The 18,188-nt window shown below is 38.9% G+C and overlaps 2 protein-coding genes across 3 annotated transcripts in view; both read right to left on the bottom strand.

Moving 5' to 3' along the window:
- Positions 1-18,188, bottom strand: part of LOC134328783 (uncharacterized) — a 266,319-nt gene that overhangs the window by 136,269 nt on the left and 111,862 nt on the right. The window lies entirely within an intron of this gene.
- LOC134328695 (NACHT, LRR and PYD domains-containing protein 12-like) overlaps positions 1-18,188 on the bottom strand; it is a 34,514-nt gene that overhangs the window by 3,507 nt on the left and 12,819 nt on the right. For both annotated transcript variants that reach the window (XM_063009873.1, XM_063009874.1), the window contains 6 exons: positions 14,518-14,575; positions 13,968-14,172; positions 11,918-13,682; positions 10,650-10,823; positions 9,829-10,002; positions 4,576-4,749 (listed from right to left, as the gene is read on the bottom strand). In XM_063009873.1, the coding sequence (XP_062865943.1) occupies positions 4,576-4,749; positions 9,829-10,002; positions 10,650-10,823; positions 11,918-13,682; positions 13,968-14,172; positions 14,518-14,575 (2,550 nt within the window). The remainder of the gene's footprint in view (positions 1-4,575; positions 4,750-9,828; positions 10,003-10,649; positions 10,824-11,917; positions 13,683-13,967; positions 14,173-14,517; positions 14,576-18,188) is intronic.

Genomic DNA, 18,188 nt, shown 5'->3' with positions numbered 1-18,188 from the left:
AATAAATTAAATAGAACCAACAAAACAAATTGAATAAAACTGTCACAAGGGGGCTAGGATGGACAAGAGGGGCAGACACACACGCAGAGATGATCAGAACAAGAACTTATTGAAAGACAATATCAGAAACAGAGTTAGTAACATGGAGCTAGTAACACGGAGCTAGTAACACCATAGACAATATACAAAACAGAGTTAGTAACACGGAGCTAGTACCCCGGAGCTAGTAACACGAATGTAGTAACAATTAGCTAGTAACAATGATCTAGTAACAATGATCTAGTAACAAGAAGCTAGTAACAAGAAGCTAGTAACAATGAGCTAGTAACAAGAAGCTAGTAACAAGAAGCTAGTAACAATGAGCTAGTAACAATGAGCTAGTAACAAGAAGCTAGTAACAATGAGCTAGTAACAAGAAGCTAGTAACAATGAGCTAGTAACAAGCCAAACCAGAATCCATCAAAAGCCAAAATAGCTTCCAACTTCCGTTCCCCAGCCACCCTCTAATATAGGGGCAGCTGGAGCTAATTAGTCAAGGTGAACCAATCACATACGAGGCATGGCAGGAGACAGAGTGTGCTCACGGAGAGGGGGCCTGGGCACAAAAAGAGAGCCAATGCAATTGTTTAAGTGTAGGAGTGATATGCTCAGTAGATCTGGTGTGAGTAAGAACCCTGGCAGCTGAATTCTGGACATACTGCAGCCTCTTTAGACTACAGACAGGAAGCCCAGACAGGACTGAATTACAGTAGTCCAGCCTAGATGTAATAAATGCATGAATAAGTGTCTCAGCTGCAGAGTAGACAAGGGAGGGACGCAGCCTGGCAATGTTTTTTAAATGGAAGAATGCTGTTTTTGTAACTGATTTAATGTGGGTATCAAATGCAAGTGAAGAGTCAACTACAACACCAAGGTTGTGTAGCTGAGTAGTAGAGGCTGTAACAAGGTCGGGAATGGAAAACGCGGTTTGTCCAATTTTCCTTAGTGTCCCCGGGGATGTAATTAGTATGGCTTCAGTTTTATTGTTGTTTAGTTTAAGAAAGCTCTTGACCATCTTATCTTTGATATCGGCCAAACAGCTAATCAGTCAATCGGGTAGTGGGTTATTAGAAGATTTGGCACAGATATAAATTTGAACATCATCGGCATAGCAATGGAAATGGAGGCCATGGTGCTGGATAATATTGCCAAGTGGGAGCATGTAGATAATGAACAAGAGGGGGCCAAGAACCGAGTATTGGCAGCTTCTTCATTAAAAAATCTCAAAAGATTATTGCATAACTTAGAGGATGGTGGAAGTGGAAAACTATTTATGGGCTGTAGCAGTTTATTCACAATGGCAAAGGTGTTGGAGTAAAAGACAGATTTTGCCTGCTGCAAGGCATCCTTATAGATGAGGATGTGATCTTTCCAAGCAAGCTTATGTACAGTCAGGCCCGTTTTACTACTAAGTCGCTCTAGCTGACGTCCTTTAGTTTTAAGCCGTCTCAGCTTTGTGGTGTACCATAGGGCAGAGTTACGAAATGTCACAGTCCGTGATCTAAGACGGACGTGCAAGGTTAGAGTTGTCAGTAGCATGTTTTTGTGGTAAGAAACCAGTGGCTCAGGACAGGCTAGTGACTCAGGAACAGGAAATTTGTCAAAGGTGTTCATAATATCAGAAGGGTTAATATTTTTATAATTTCTAAATGTTATATCTCGAAGAGCACCGGTTTTCCGGGTATGAGGAGCAAGTAGTAATTCAAACAATACAGCTTTATGGTCAGAGATAAGAAAATCTGCGCCATGCAGGTTTGAGAGAACAATATCATCTAAATATAATATCATCTGAAGTGCAAACAAGGTCCAGAATATGCCCTTTGGCATGTGTTGCAAATTTGATGTGTTAAGTCAAAGCAATGCAGTACATTACTGAAATCAGCTGAAAAAGCAGTTATTTGAGTCCATGTGGATGTTGAAATCGCCCAGCATTATTACTGAAGAAAACAGTGGACAGAGCTGAGTAAGTAATTCAGAATTCAGAAAAGTAGAAGAGGATTTAGGAGTATGATAGACCAACAGAATAGTGATGGGAATTATGGCTTTTTGAAGGGAGCCAGATATTTTGGCTCCGTTAAAAAAACGGTTTTTTGTTCTTTTATTTCAGGCAGCGGTAGGGGCTACTGGGTCCCCCGATATTAATATCATTGATGAACAATCATGCAAATTTTACCACCTTGCCTTAAATGTAGGCCTAATTCAAACAACACATAAATGAGAAAAAAAGATTTACATCAAAAGTATACAAATTGACACCAAGTATATTTTAATAACAATAGTTAAACAAAAAATAGTTTTAAATAATTGCAAATAAATAAAGTTTGTATTATCTGTGGTATAACTTGCAGTTTATTTATCAATTATTTGTCCTTATACTACTAGCACTGCTCATTTTCTGCATGTTCTCTCTGTAGCTCGGTTACGGCTCTCTGTTTCTCTGTGTGTGTGTGTCTCTGCGATACTGAATGCGTTTTTGGATTAAAATTTCGACAATACATAGCTCTCATTATGACTGATTGATTCCTTCTACTGATGTGAAAGAGAATTTTATGGTGGATTACAGCTGATAAGAACTGCACAGAAATAAAAAAATATATATATAACAGCTCCCAGACTTGGTTCCTTTCGTTCATTTTAAAGAGCCGTTCAATAGAATCGGATCGTTTACCGAACAACCCATCACTACAACAGAATTAACAATGGCTTAGGCCCAGTTATCTTGAAAGCAACACATTCGAAAGAAGCTGCTTGGTGAACAGGAACAGATTTAACTACATATCTAGAGCGATGGGAAACTACCCCCCAGACCAGTAGTGTGCGGTTTGTCAATGTATTGAAACCCCGTAGGTATAGCTTCATTAAGTGATAGATATTCATTTGGTTGTTGCCAGGTTTCAGTTAGGAACAGAAAATCAATATTATGGTCCATTATAATATCAGAGACCAATACCGCCTTTTTATTCAGGGAACAAACATTGAGTAGTGCGAATTTAGTGTTAATGTGTGTATCAGAACTCGACATATTTAGACAAGACCAGGCAGATGTTCTTGGGACTTTTTAGCAGGAGTGGATGATCGACGCTGTGCCATTGCTTAACACTACAATAGCCAGAACTCCAGACACAAGGGATGGATCCAGTTTCAACAGTAGGGAAGGTCACAGATAATGTGTGACGGGAGCCTCAATGAAGATAGCGAGGGCGGCGGGCAATCCCAACAGCAGCACACTTCGAAAACACTGCAGGAGGAAGCTTGTATTTCTTGGAGTTTAGTAGTAGAAGTTCAGTTGCAGTATAGCACTTTATCATCATGCACAGCATTATTATTATGACTGTTATTAAATCTGCAGTGTGGTTGGGCTCCCCAGGTTCTTCCCACGCAGTAAGAAATGGCAAGAAACAAACAAAACAAGACATCTGGGTACTGAAGCACGACCATACATACCCCAACCAAACACACAACCAGAATCACACCACGTTAGCCTACAAATCGCAAACTGCCAACAATGTCAAGATAAGCACCCAGCAAGACATAGATAAACACCACAACAAACGAGAGATTGGAGACTTACTCGAAATAAAGCAGATGAGCACCAGCAGTATGGGAAGAGGGAAAGCTCTTGTTAGGTTAGTGTTTTGGCAGACATGCAGCAGGATCAGTGCTGGAGCAGTCAGCAAAAAACAGAAGAAGTCCTCAGGTAAGACAGCTTTATTTCTTTGTTTTTATTTTTGTCCCAGCCAAAACTAGTCCAGCGATTAGCTGATCAGATCAGTAGTTCAATATTCTGATGCAGTCCAGATCCAAGGTCCATCGAAACAGCAGGCAGCAGCAATAAGAGTATATTTAAAATCCCCAAACTTCACAGTAAAAATACCCTACACTCACTAAAACAGCATCCGCAGGAGAAAATACTAAAAACGTAATACTAAAAACAGAAACCAGAGCAAAGCGACAGCTAAAACGCGCACAGCGTACTCGCCCCAGAACCGGAAGTGGGTACAGGTACTGGACTAGCCTGCCTGCAGTCTCCAATAGAGAATTTTTAAAGAAAAAATGCCACAACAACGACCCCGTACTATTGTAGGAAAAACGGGACAAAATAAAAGCTGAAACACTAAATCACTTGGTGTCCTCTGTTTCAAAATGTCTTTTCAGTGTGGTGAAAAGGAATGGCAACATTACAAAGTGGTAAATGCTTTACTGTCCCAACTTTTTTTGGAATGTGTTGCAAGTCTAAAATACAGGAATAAATGTTTATCAATAAATAACATGAAAATGTGCAGATAAAATATATTAGGTTCACCCTTTTTTTAATGTGTTTCCACTAACTGTGACTCTTAACTGTGCTTGTACATAAATTATAACAAAATATTTAATTCTGAAAAGAAAAGAAAGTAAAAGAAACAATCTGGTTAGGATGTGATGATGTATGGCAACTCTGAGGAGTTCTAAACAACATCCTCTGAATTCATTTTCTGGTTTAAATGATGCTTTTAATTAGAATCTGTATCTACAGTGTGAAAATAAAGATCTTACCCCAGTATCTCCAGTTTACAGTGTGGATTCTCCAGTCCAGCAGAGATCAGCTTCACTCCTGAATCCTTCAGTTTATTGTTACTCAGGTCCAGATGTTTCAGACTGGAGGAGTTTAAACTGAGAACTGAGGACAGAACTTCACAACTTTTCTCTGTTAGATTACAACGAGCAAACCTGGAAAGAAATAATCAGCTCAGTCATAGTGAGGAGAGATGTCACCCTGCACAGTGCTGTTTTTATTGTTTTATTTCATAGTGGTGTTTTTATTGTTTTATTTCATAGTGATGAGTTTATTGTTTTATTAATAGTGGAATTTTTACTGTTTTAATTTAATTAAATGTATTTATTTATTTAATAGTGGTGTTTTTATTGTTTTGTTTAATAGTGGTGTTTTTATTGTTTTATTTTATAGTGGTGTTTTTATTGTTTTATTTTATAGTGATTACTTTATTGCTTTATTTCAAAGTGGTGTTTTTATTGTTTTATTTAATAGTGGTGTGTTTATTGTTTTATTTTAAAGTGGTGTGTTTATTGTTTTATTTCATAGTGCTGTTTTTATTGTTTTATTTCATGGTGATGAGTTTATTGTTTTATTTTATAGTGGTGTTTTTATTGTTTTATTTAATAGTGGTGTTGTTACTGTTTTATTTTATAGTAGTGTTTTTAATGTTTTATTTCATAGTGGTGTTTTATTTGCTTTATTTCATAGTGGTGTCTTTATTGTTTTAATTCATAGTGGTGTGTTTATTGTTTTATATTATAATGGTGTGTTTATTGTTTTATTTTCTAGTGGTGTGTTTATTGTTTTATATTGTAGTGGTGTGTTTTTCATAGTAATTAATTTAGTGTTTTATTTTATAGTGATGTTTTTATTGTTTTATTTCATAGTGGTGTTTTATTGCTTAATGTTATAGTGGTGTTTTTACTGTTTTATTCCATAGTGGTGTATTTTATTTTTTTTTTTTTCATAAAGGTGTCTGTATTGTTTTATTTTATAGTGGTGTTTTCATTGTTTTATTTTAGTGGTGTTTTTATTGTTTTATTTCATAGTGATTAATTTATTGTTTTATTTAATAACGATGCTTTTATTGTTTTATTTCATAGTAGTGTTTTATTGCTTAATTTTATAGTGGTGTTTTTACTGTTTTATTCCATAGTGGTGTATTTTTTTTTTTTTCATAAAGGTGTCTGTATTGTTTTATTTTATAGTGGTGTTTTCATTGTTTTATTTTAGTGGTGTTTTTATTGTTTTATTTCATAGTGATTAATTTATTGTTTTATTTAATAACGATGCTTTTATTGTTTTATTTCATAGTAGTGTTTTATTGCTTAATTTTGTAGTGGTGTTTTTACTGTTTTATTCCATAGTGGTGTATTTTTTTTTTTTTTTATAAAGGTGTCTATATTGTTTTATTTTATAGTGGTGTTTTCATTGTTTTATTTTAGTGGTGTTTTTATTGTTTTATTTCATAGTGATAAATTTATTGTTTTATTTAATAACGATGCTTTTATTGTTTTATTTCATAGTAGTGTTTTATTGCTTAATTTTATAGTGGTGTTTTTACTGTTTTATTCCATAGTGGTGTATTTTTTTATTTTGTTTTTCCTAAAAGTGTCTGTATTGTTTTATAGTGGTGTTTTCATTGTTTATATCATAGTTGTTTTTACTGTTTTATTTCATAGTGGTGTTAATATTGTTTTATTTTATGGTGTTGCATTTATTGTTTTATTTTATAGTGGTGTTTTTATTGTTCTATTTTATAATGGTGTGTTTATTGTTTTATTTCATAGTGGTGTTTTTATTATTTTATTTAATAAGGGTGTTTTTACTGTTTTATTTCAAAGTGGTGTTTTATTGCTTCATGTTTATTGTTTTACATTATAGTGGTGTGTTTATTGTTTTATTTAATCATGGTGTTTCACTTTTTATTTTCATAGTGGTGTCTTTATTGTTTTATATTATGGTGGTGTTTTTATTGTTTTATTTCATAGTGGTGTTTTTATTGTTTTATTTCATAGTGATGAATTTATTGTTTTATTTCATAGTGGGGTTTTTATTGTTTCATTTTATAGTGGTGTTTTATTGCTTTATGTTTATTGTTTTATATTATAGTGGTGTGATTATTGTTTTATTTAATCGTGGTGTTTTTACTGTTTTATTTCATAGTGGTGTTTTTATTGTTTTATGTCATAAAGGTGTCTGTATTGTTTCATTTCATAGTGATGTTTTTATTGTTTTATATCATAGTGGTGTTTTTTATTGTTTTATTTCATAATGGTGTTTTATTTTATAGTGGTGTTTTTATTGTTTTATTTTACAGTGATAAATTCATTGTTCCATTCTATAGTGGTGTTTTTATTGTTTTATTTCATAGTGGTGTTTTATTGCTTTATTTTATAGCGGTGTTTTTATTGATTTAATTTATAGTGGTGTGTTTATTGTTTTATTTCATATTTGTGTTTATTGTTTTAAATTATATAGGTATGTTTATTGTTTTATTTCATAGAGGTGTTTTTATTGCTTTTGTTCATAGTGGAGTTTTTATTGTGTCATTGTATAACTGTGTTTTTATTGTTTAATTTCATAGTGGTGTGTTTATTGTTTTATATTATAGTGGTATGTTTATTGTTTTATTTCATAGTGGTGTTTTTATTGTTTTATTTTATAGTTGTGTTTTTATTGTTTTATTTCATAGTGGTGTTTTTATTGTTTCATTTTGTAGTGGTGTTTATTGTTTTATTTTTTGGAGGTGTTTTTATTGCTTTTGTTCATAGTGGAGTTTTTATTGTTTCATTGTATAACTGTGTTTTTATTGTTTAATTTCATAGTGGTGTGTTTATTGTTTTATATTATAGTGGTATGTTTATTGTTTTATTTCATAGTGGTGTTTTTATTGTTTTGTTTCACAGTGGTGTTTTTATTGCTTTATTTCATTGTGATAATTGACAAATTGATCACCACCAAACTCCAGATATATCAGGATGGTGGGTGGAGCCGCTGGTAGAGCGAGTACTGCACTGCAACACAGTTCCTGAGCTCCTAGGTTTATTTATCATTTTAAGTTATTGTCTGTGAAGAATTTTGCATATTTCCCTTATAGTTCCCTCCATATTCTGTTTTATTTCTGAACACAGAAACAAACACAGAGGGTAAATTGGCTGCTATGAGTTGGTCCTGGTGTGAGGTACTGTATCTAAAAGTGTGTTTGTGCACATATAAGAAGACACTCTCTGCTTTGTATGTAAATTCTAAGAGTACAGTGTATCACAAAAGTGAGTACACCCCTCACATTTCTGCAGATATTTAAGTATATCTTTTCATGGGACAACACTGACAAAATGACACTTTGACACAATGAAAAGTAGTCTGTGTGCAGCTTATATAACAGTGTAAATTTATTCTTCCCTCAAAATAACTCAATATACAGCCATTAATGTCTAAACCACCGGCAACAAAAGTGAGTACACCCCTTAGTGAAAGTTCCTGAAGTGTTTTGTGTGGCCACCATTATTTCCCAGAACTGCCTTAACTCTCCTGGGCATGGAGTTTACCAGAGCTTCACAGGTTGCCACTGGAATGCTTTTCCACTCCTCCATGACGACATCACGGAGCTGGCGGATATTCGAGACTTTGCGCTCCTCCACCTTCCGCTTGAGGATGCCCCAAAGATGTTCTATTGGGTTTAGGTCTGGAGACATGCTTGGCCAGTCCATCACCTTTACCCTCAGCCTCTTCAATAAAGCAGTGGTCGTCTTAGAGGTGTGTTTGGGGTCATTATCATGCTGGAACACTGCCCTGCGACCCAGTTTCCGGAGGGAGGGGATCATGCTCTGCTTCAGTATTTCACAGTACATATTGGAGTTCATGTGTCCCTCAATGAAATGTAACTCCCCAACACCTGCTGCACTCATGCAGCCCCAGACCATGGCATTCCCACCACCATGCTTGACTGTAGGCATGACACACTTATCTTTGTACTTCTCACCTGATTGCCGCCACACATGCTTGAGACCATCTGAACCAAACAAATTAATCTTGGTCTCATCAGACCATAGGACATGGTTCCAGTAATCCATGTCCTTTGTTGACATGTCTTCAGCAAACTGTTTGCGGGCTTTCTTGTGTAGAGACTTCAGAAGAGGCTTCCTTCTGGGGTGACAGCCATGCAGACCAATTTGATGTAGTGTGCGGCGTATGGTCTGAGCACTGACAGGCTGACCCCCCACCTTTTCAATCTCTGCAGCAATGCTGACAGCACTCCTGCGCCTATCTTTCAAAGACAACAGTTGGATGTGACGCTGAGCACGTGCACTCAGCTTCTTTGGACGACCAACTTTTGTCTGTTCTGAGTGGACCCTGCTCTTTTAAAACGCTGGATGATCTTGGCCACTGTGCTGCAGCTCAGTTTCAGGGTGTTGGCAATCTTCTTGTAGCCTTGGCCATCTTCATGTAGCGCAACAATTTGTCTTTTAAGATCCTCAGAGAGTTCTTTGCCATGAGGTGCCATGTTGGAACTTTCAGTGACCAGTATGAGAGAGTGTGAGAGCTGTACTACTAAATTGAACACACCTGCTCCCTATGCACACCTGAGACCTAGTAACACTAACGAATCACATGACATTTTGGAGGGAAAATGACAAGCAGTGCTCAATTTGGACATTTAGGGGTGTAGTCTCTTAGGGGTGTACTCACTTTTGTTGCCGGTGGTTAAGACATTAATGGCTGTATATTGAGTTATTTTGAGGGAAGAATAAATTTACACTGTTATATAAGCTGCACACAGACTACTTTTCATTGTGTCAAAGTGTCATTTTGTCAGTGTTGTCCCATGAAAAGATATACTTAAATATCTGCAGAAATGTGAGGGGTGTACTCACTTTTGTGATACACTGTAAGTCAGGTGCCTGATGTGCACTTGAAAACAGCATCTCTTCAGGGGGTGTTTCCACTATACTATAATTGTTTCCCACCAAAAGAACATTAATTTGCCAGCTATTTAGAGCTAGAATCCTAAATTGCTAGGACAGAGCTCAGTTGCTTGGTCAGAGCTAAGTTGCTAACTGAACCACAAGAACTGATGATTTCTGGTTAAAATCTCTCAGTCTCAGGATTCTGAACCAGCAGTAGAAGTTTTCAAGTGCTCATGCTCCTGTGGAATTGAGATAAATATAAACTGGTTCCACTTTTATTGAAATGATGCTTCAGAATGAAACAGATCATCTATATCTACAGTGTGAAAGTGAAGATCTTACTCCAGTATCTCCAGTTTACAGTGTGGATTCTCCAGTCCAGCAGAGAGCAGCTTCACTCCTGAATCCTTCAGTTTATTGTTTTCCAGTTTCAGTTGTTTTAGACTGGAGGAGTTTAAAGTGAGAACTGAGGACAGAACTTCACAACTTTCCTCTGTTAGATCACAATTCCTCAACCTGGAGAGAAATAATCAGATCAATCAGAGAAATGAAAGACGTCACCCTGCAGCAGTAGGTGGAATCCAAGTAGCAGATCTGATAATATTACCCAGACTGCAGTAAATTATTGATTCAGAATCAGTAATAATTTCAACATTGTCTCTAAAAGTGTGTGTGTGTGTGTGTGTGTGGAGGAGTCTTATACTTCAAAAATGATAAAGTACCAAACATTAGTAAATATAATTGAAAATTTAGGATTTAGATGCCAACTGATAGTCCTGGTGTTTGGAAGTCTTGGACATGTGCACAGACTTGCAGTGTGTGGTCTTGGTCATGGGGGATTTAGTAGAACAAAAGCAAAACAGGTGGTGAAATATCTCAGCAATTATTGGAAGTATGAACATTTGGAAAAAGCGTTGTTTTCTTCATCCTTAAACTTGGGGAAGTGCTATAACATCTTAATGAACTGTATGCCATGTTGGATGTTTTTCAGAAATATTTTGTTTCATGCTGATGTTACATATTGTATATGGAAACAAATAAAGTATAAAATGTGTGTCACCCTGAGATGATTTATTTGTTTACGCTGAATGTTTTTTTCAGGATGAAGTGATTAGTGTAAATGAATGAATGTGTATAAAACTTTGTGAAATTAAAGTTCTTACTCCAGTATCTCCAGTTTACAGTGTAGATTCTCCAGTCCAGCAAAGAGCAGCTTCACTCCTGAATCCTTCAGTTTATTGTTACTCAGGTTCAGATGTTTCAGACTGGAGGAGTTTAAACTGAGAACTGAGGACAGAACTTCACAACTTTCCTCTGTTAGATTACACCACCACAACCTGGAGAGAAATAATTAGATTACATTGCAGATAAAATTGAAAGCAGTTGAATTAATGAATCAACCAATAGCAAGACTGCTCGACTGTATTGATTTACAAAGGGGCAAAGCTTCACATTTGTACACAGTCCAAGTGCTAACTATAGCCGTGTAGCGACTGAGAATTAATACAATGTTACTTTATTTCTGTCTCCATCCTGAAACAAAGATGAGAGTGAATGTGTGTGTGTGTGTGTGTGTGTGTGTGTGTGTGTCACCAGGGTATGTTCCGACTTCCATGGAAGTGTTTTTGAGTAGCACTGGATACACCATGATCCTGACCAGGATAAAGTGGTCTAATCATTTCATCTAAATTAAATGTACATACCGTAATTTCTCACTATTTTACTCTGTACAGGTTTCACTCTCACTGCTGTATTTCTGCACAGCACAACTGAGAACTAATAATTATCAGGAAGCTCTACATAGAAACTGCTGTCACTAACATTCAGGGTTAGAGGTACAAATACTTCTGCTCCTGCTTTTAGGTGAAATTCTACATTCTGTATAAAACTAGTGCACGAGTCTAAACATGTAATTTACACGTCATGTTTATGTAAACTGAGCTCTGTTTATTCCGTTTATTCTGTTTATTACGCCAGATTCATGAAACTGTCATAAAGCAAAATAATCTGATTATTATTACAGTGTTTTCATCAGAGTAAAATTCATTCTCTTGAATTTCATTTTCATTTTCAGCATTTAGCATACGCTTTTATCCAAAGCGACTTACACAGTGAGCGGAACACAATGAGCAATTGAGGGTTAAGGGCCTTGCTCAGGGACCCAACAGTGGCAACTTGGTGGTGGCGGGGCTTGAACCGGCAACCTTCTGTTTACTAGTCCAGTACATTAACCACTGAGCTATCACTGACCCTGAATTTAGGGTGGGTGGTGCAGAAACAGTTAACATTATTATATTAGATGTAATTTCAGACATATTTTCAGATCAGACTGCAATCAGATCAGTGTTGCACCTTCTCAGCTTCATAAAGCTAATAATTAGTGTTTAAGTGATGAACCTTTGAATCAAACATTTATCAATAAATTACTTACTTAGCTCTTCTTGATTCTTTCACCACAGGCAGGAGCTTCAGAAGACCTTCATGTGATGGGTAATATTTCCTTAAATCAAACTCATCCAGCTCCTGATCTGAGTTCAGCAACACAAACACCAGAGCCGACCACTGAGCAGGAGAAAGACGGTGTCCAGAACCTCTTCTGTTCAGGTATTGTTGGACTTCCTGCACTAGAGAATCATCGTTCAGTTCATTCAGACAGTGGAACAGATTGATGGATTTCTCTGGAGAGGGATTCCCACTGATCTTCTCCTTGAGGTACCCGACTGTTTCTTCTTTGTTGTAAGAGTCACTTCCTGTTTGTGGCAGTAGGCCTCGCAAGAGAGTCTGATTGGACTCCAGTGAGAGACCCAGGAGAAAGCGGAGGAAAAGATCCAGGTGTCCATTCTTACTCTGTAAGGCCTTGTCCACTGCACTCTTCAGAAAGTCAGACATAGAGTTTCTAACGATGTTAAAGAATCCAGTGTTTTGCATCACCAGCACATTTCTGTTTTTGTTGATGAAGGTGAGAAATACATATAAAGCAGCCAGAAATTCCTGAACACTCAGGTGCACAAAGCTGAAGATCTGACCCAGGTGCAGTCCAGCCTCTTTTTTGAAGATTTGGGTGCAGACTCCTGAGTACACTGATGTGTTTTTGACATCAATGCCACACTCTGTCAGGTCTTCTTCATAGAAGATCAGGTTTCCTTTCTCCAGCTGTTGGAAGGCCAGTTTTCCCAGTGCCAGTATCGTCTCATTGGTCTGGTGTAGATCAGAGTCAGATTTCCCATGATACTTTTGTTCCTTGTGTTTTATCTGAAAGATCAGAAAGTATGTGAACATCTGAGTCAAAGTTTTGGGAATCTCTTTTCCCTCGGCTTCATCCAGAATCCTCTCTAGAACAGAGGCTGAGATCCAGCAGAAGACTGGAATGTGACACATGATGTAGAGGCTTCTTGATGACTTCATGTGTTTGATGATTTTACCAGCCAGGTTCTCAGCACTGATCCTCTTCCTGAAGTACTCCTCTTTCTGAAGGTCACTGAACCCTCGTACCTCTGTTACCTGGTCTACACACTCAGGAGGGATCTGATTGGCTGCTCCTGGTCGAGTGGTGATCCAGAGGTGAGCAAAGGGAAGCAGGTTCCCCTTGATGAGGTTTGTCAGCAGCACATCCATTTTTTCTGACTTTGTTATGTTACACAATCGCTCATTATTTTGAAAATCTAGAGGAAGTCGACACTCATCCAGACCATCAAAGATGAACAAAACATTATAAGCTTCACAGTCTAATGATGTCAGACCTTTCACTTCTGGGAAAAACTGATGAAGAAGTTCCATCAGACTGAGATTTTCCTGCTTCATCAAGTTCAGCTCTCTAAAAGGAAGTGGAAATATGTAGATGATGTCCTGATTTGCTTTTCCTTCAGCCCAGTCCAGAATGAACTTCTGCACTGAGACTGTTTTTCCAATTCCAGCGATTCCTTTAGTCAGCACAGTTCTGATGGACATGTCTCTAAAGAGGTCGCTGCATTTGATGGGAATCTCCTGTGCTGCTGGTCTCCTGGATGCTGCTTCAATCTGTGTGACCTCATGTTCATTATTGACGTCTCCACTCCAACCCTCTGTGATGTAGAGCTCTGTGTAGATCTCATTCAGAAGTGCTGAGCTTCCATGCTGAGAGATTCCTTCATTAATTCTTTTACATTTCTCTCTCAGGTTTGATTTCAGTCTTTTCTGATATACAGAGCCTAATAGTTCTAATAAACAGAAAATTATGAATCAATATTTTACTGCATGATCAATAAACACAGTAATAGAATGTAAAATCTTAATAAATAAAGGGTTCTTTTCTAAATTATTTTTTATCTTTCAATTATAACAGATTGTAGAGATGTAGTGACCTGATGCTCATAAATGTTATATAATAGAATTTAATGACCAATCAAAAGCGTAAATGATTCCAGAACCAAGATGGATGTGGAAAAGTTTTTTGTTCATGTAATGTTAAAGAAATGAATCATTTAGGTGTTTAGGTATCTTACTCATCTGCAGGGTGTTAGCGAGGTCTGTCTGGTTCATGATCTTCAGAACATTCAGTGTGATCTTTAGCGCCCCCTCTCTGAAATTACTCAGATCTTCCACATCCTTCACCTCCTGCTCAGAGCATGCTGGGTAATCTTCATTCAGGAGCTTTTTGAACTTATTTAGCTCATTCTTTAACATGCTGATGACTTTAAGCTCCAGTTCCTGTTGATGAATTTAGAGGAACAGATCATCACAAAAAGCACCATGAGGTAATAAAGAAAGATGAGTGATGTGACCATATAAGGAATGATGTAGTTCTAACATTACACTGAATCTAGTTGTTGTGATACATTTAGTATAATAATGTGTGTGTGTGCCACATTGTTTTATTTTTCTCTGCATGTTAAGTTTGCTAAATGAATAAACAGTAAAAGTTTTAAATTATGATTTCACCTCTGCCTGAACCAGTCTCTGCCATTAAAATGTACAACATCTAAATAGGGTCCAGAATCCAAAATCAACATACGATCCCTCACAGTATTTATTTAACCAATGACAAATACAAACCTTAAATATGGATTCCAGCTGATCTCTGTAAGTAACATTTAAATTCTCCTTTTGTGGTCTGTAAATAAAAAACACAAATAAGCAATTGTGCAGCTTTTTAATTTCATTTCATTTTCTGCATTTAGCAGACGCTCTTATCCAGAGCGACTTACAGAAGTGCATCCAAAGTAAACATTACCTTACTCTAGTTTAAGTAAATAACAGTCCAAGAACACAAATCTGCTAAAACTGTAGGAAAACTGTAAGAACCAAAGGTTTTTTTTTGTTTTGTTTTTTAACAGGAGTGTTAGTAAGTACAAGTCAGCTTAAGTGCTTAGTAAAAATTGTGAATTTTTAATCGTTTTTTAAAGACAGCAAGAGACTCAGATGTTTAGACAGACAGAGGAAGTTTGTTCCACCACTTGGGTGCCAGTACAGAGAAGAGCCTCGATGCTCGTCTTCCTCTAGTCCTGGGTACAAGATGGCGGCGCGTTAACACGCAGCGGCCGCTCTGGGGTCGAAAAACTGTGTTTTTTTGTTGTTTTCAGGAAAAGTTTGTAAGTTTGTTTAGGACAGTTTTGTTTATAAACGTATGGAAACCACTTTTGACTTAGTTTACAACCGCCAGACACTGCTACAATTGAGAAAACAGTCAGAAACCAACCTGCAAGATGATCTGCAGCGAACTCTGCATGAACTCTGCCTACTTCGCGAACCAGACCTGCAGGCCTCGGTGTTACCTGAAGCAGGTGACCGGGGGAGGGGGCGCCGCAAGCGGTGCTCGAGGAAGCAGAAGCGTGGAAAGCGAGCCGGGGTCCGTGCTAGGCTAAAAGCTAACCCAAGCCGGCCGGCTCTACCATCGTTATTCCTCGCAAATGCATGCTCTCTGGAGAATAAACTGGACTGTATCAGACTTCAGCGAACTACCCAATGTGAGTACAGGGACTGTTGTGTTTTAATTTTCACTGAAACATGGCTTAGCGACAACATTTCAGACAGTGCCATTCAGCTAGACGGGCTAGCATCGTATCGCGCCGATACAAATGCAGCTCAGTCCGGTAAAACACGAGGAGGAGGCGTTTGTGTTTACATTAACACCGAATGGTGCAAGGACTCTGTGCTTGTTGTGGCGTACTGTTCTCCGATGGTGGAATTTGCTATTGTTAGATGCAGACCTTTTTATTTACCACGGGAATTCACCAGCGTGATTATTGTCGCGGTGTATCTTCCGCCCAGCGCGAACGCGAAGGAAGCATTGAGCAAACTTTACAGAGCCATCAGCGAACTGCAGAACACTCATCCAGACAGACAGTTTATTATCGCTGGGGATTTTAATCATGCAAATCTCAAGTCTGTTCTCCCTAAATTCCATCAGCATGTGGACTTTGCTACGAGAGGAGCGAACACGCTGGATAATGTTTACACGAACATTGCCGGTGCGTACCGGGCGGAGCCCCGCCCCCACCTCGGATACTCAGACCACATCTCTGTAATGCTAATTCCAGCATACAGAGCACTCGTCAGGCGCTCCAGACCTGTACAGAAACAGGTGAAAACCTGGCCAGAAGGATCCATCTCTGCTCTTTAGGACTGTTTTGAGTGCACTGACTGGGACATGTTTAGGGAGGCTGCAACATACGGCGATTACACTGATCTGGAGGAGTACACGACTTCAGTGACCTGCTACATCAGCAAATGCATTGAGGACGTCACTACCACTAGAACCATCACTTCCAGACCCAACCAGAAGCCGTGGATGACTCCAGAGGTGCGTGCACTGCTGAGGGCCCGAGACTCCGCTTTTAAAGCAGGTGACCAGCTGGCTCTGAGAACAGCGAGAGCCAGACTGTCCCGGGCAATCCGAGAAGCAAAGCGCGCACATGGCCAGAACATCCACAGCCACTTCCAGAACAGCGGTGACACACGGCGCTTGTGGCAGGGCATCCAGGCCATCACCAACTACAGGACGACTCCGCCCGTCTGTGACAGTGACGCCTCCCTTCCAGATGCGCTGAATGACTTCTACGCTCGGTTCGAGGCGCAGAACAACATGTTGGCGAGGAAGATGATCCCACCTTGTGACGACCAGGTGCTTCGTCTCACCACAGCGGACGTGAGGAGAACTCTGCACAGAGTCAACCCACGGAAAGCTTCTGGACCAGACAACATTCCTGGCCGAGTGCTCAAAGGATGTGCAGAACAGCTGGCAGATGTATTCACTGACATCTTCAACATCTCCCTGAGCAGCGCCATCGTTCCAACGTGCCTCAAGACGACCACCATCGTACCCGTGCCAAAGAAGTCATCTGTGTCATGCTTCAATGACTATCGTCCCGTAGCACTCACGCCTATCATCATGAAGTGCTTCGAGAAACTAGTCATGAGGCATATTAAGACCCTACTGCCTCCCACCATGGACCCACTGCAATTTGCGTACCGTCCTAACCGCTCAACGGACGACGCCATATCCACTACACTCCACCTGGCTTCTACACACCTGGACAGAAAGAACACTTACGTCAGGATGCTGTTCATAGACTTTAGCTCAGCATTCAACACCATCATTCCTCAGCATCTAATTGGAAAGCTGAGCACGCTGGGCCTGAACACCTCTCTCTGCAACTGGATCCTGGATTTCTTGACTGAGAGACCTCAGTCCGTCCGGATCGGTAAGAACACCTCCAGCACCACCACACTGAGCACCGGCGCTCCCCAAGGCTGTGTGCTCAGTCCACTGCTGTTTACTCTGCTTACGCACGACTGTACAGCAATGCACAGCTCGAATTCCATCGTTAAGTTTGCAGACGACACAACTGTGGTGGGACTCATCAGCAACAACGATGAGTCAGCGTACAGAGAGGAGATACAACATCTAACGGACTGGTGCCAAGCAGGGCTCTAGAGTGCGACCAATTTGGTCGCACATGCGACCTAATTTCACAATGGTGCGACTAAAAAAAATCTCAGGTCGCACCGGCGCGACCAGGCGTCAGAGGGAAAAAAAAAACACACATTAGGCCAATATCATGGTCTAAACCAATCAGAGATAGCGAAGGGCGGGACAATATTGTAGCGGTGATATGTGAGCGACATTCAGCTCAGCCAATCAGAATGCAGCACCAGGTTTATACGTTCTGCCGTAAGTTTAGTTTTGTATATGAGACTCGCCGGATGTCCCCAGAATGGAAGTTCGGGTTCTGGAGCTCGGCGGTGTAAAGTGCTGTAACGCTCACTTAAGTCCTGACTAAACAGTTAAAGTGACTCTACCCTGCCGTGTGCCTTTATTCCCACACCTCCACCACCGCACAGCAAAAGACCCGCAGCATCCCCACCGGACAGCGGCTAGGTGAGCCGACCCTCTACAGTAGCAAGGGGCTAATGCTAGCGGTAAAGTGCCGCGATATTGAAAGTAAAAACACGACAATATTTTCGTTAAGTAAAATATAAAAATAACTAAAAGACCAAAATATATTACAATACATGTAGTCAAAATACGCAGTGAGTGCACCGCAAGCGATTTTGGGAATCTGTAAAAGATTCAGTAAAGCCGATAATATAATGCACTGCATTTAAGATTACACTCTAACACACACACAAACATATACATATAATTTTAAATATACACACACATACATAAATAGATATACACACATACATACACATTTACTCTATTATTTTTATAATTTTTATAA

The sequence above is a fragment of the Trichomycterus rosablanca genome, chromosome 15 (genome assembly GCF_030014385.1).
Source record: "Trichomycterus rosablanca isolate fTriRos1 chromosome 15, fTriRos1.hap1, whole genome shotgun sequence".
NCBI classification, from domain to species: domain Eukaryota; kingdom Metazoa; phylum Chordata; class Actinopteri; order Siluriformes; family Trichomycteridae; genus Trichomycterus; species Trichomycterus rosablanca.
The sequence above is the reverse complement of the archived record's forward strand: the minus strand, read 5'-3'. Positions and strand labels throughout refer to the sequence as shown.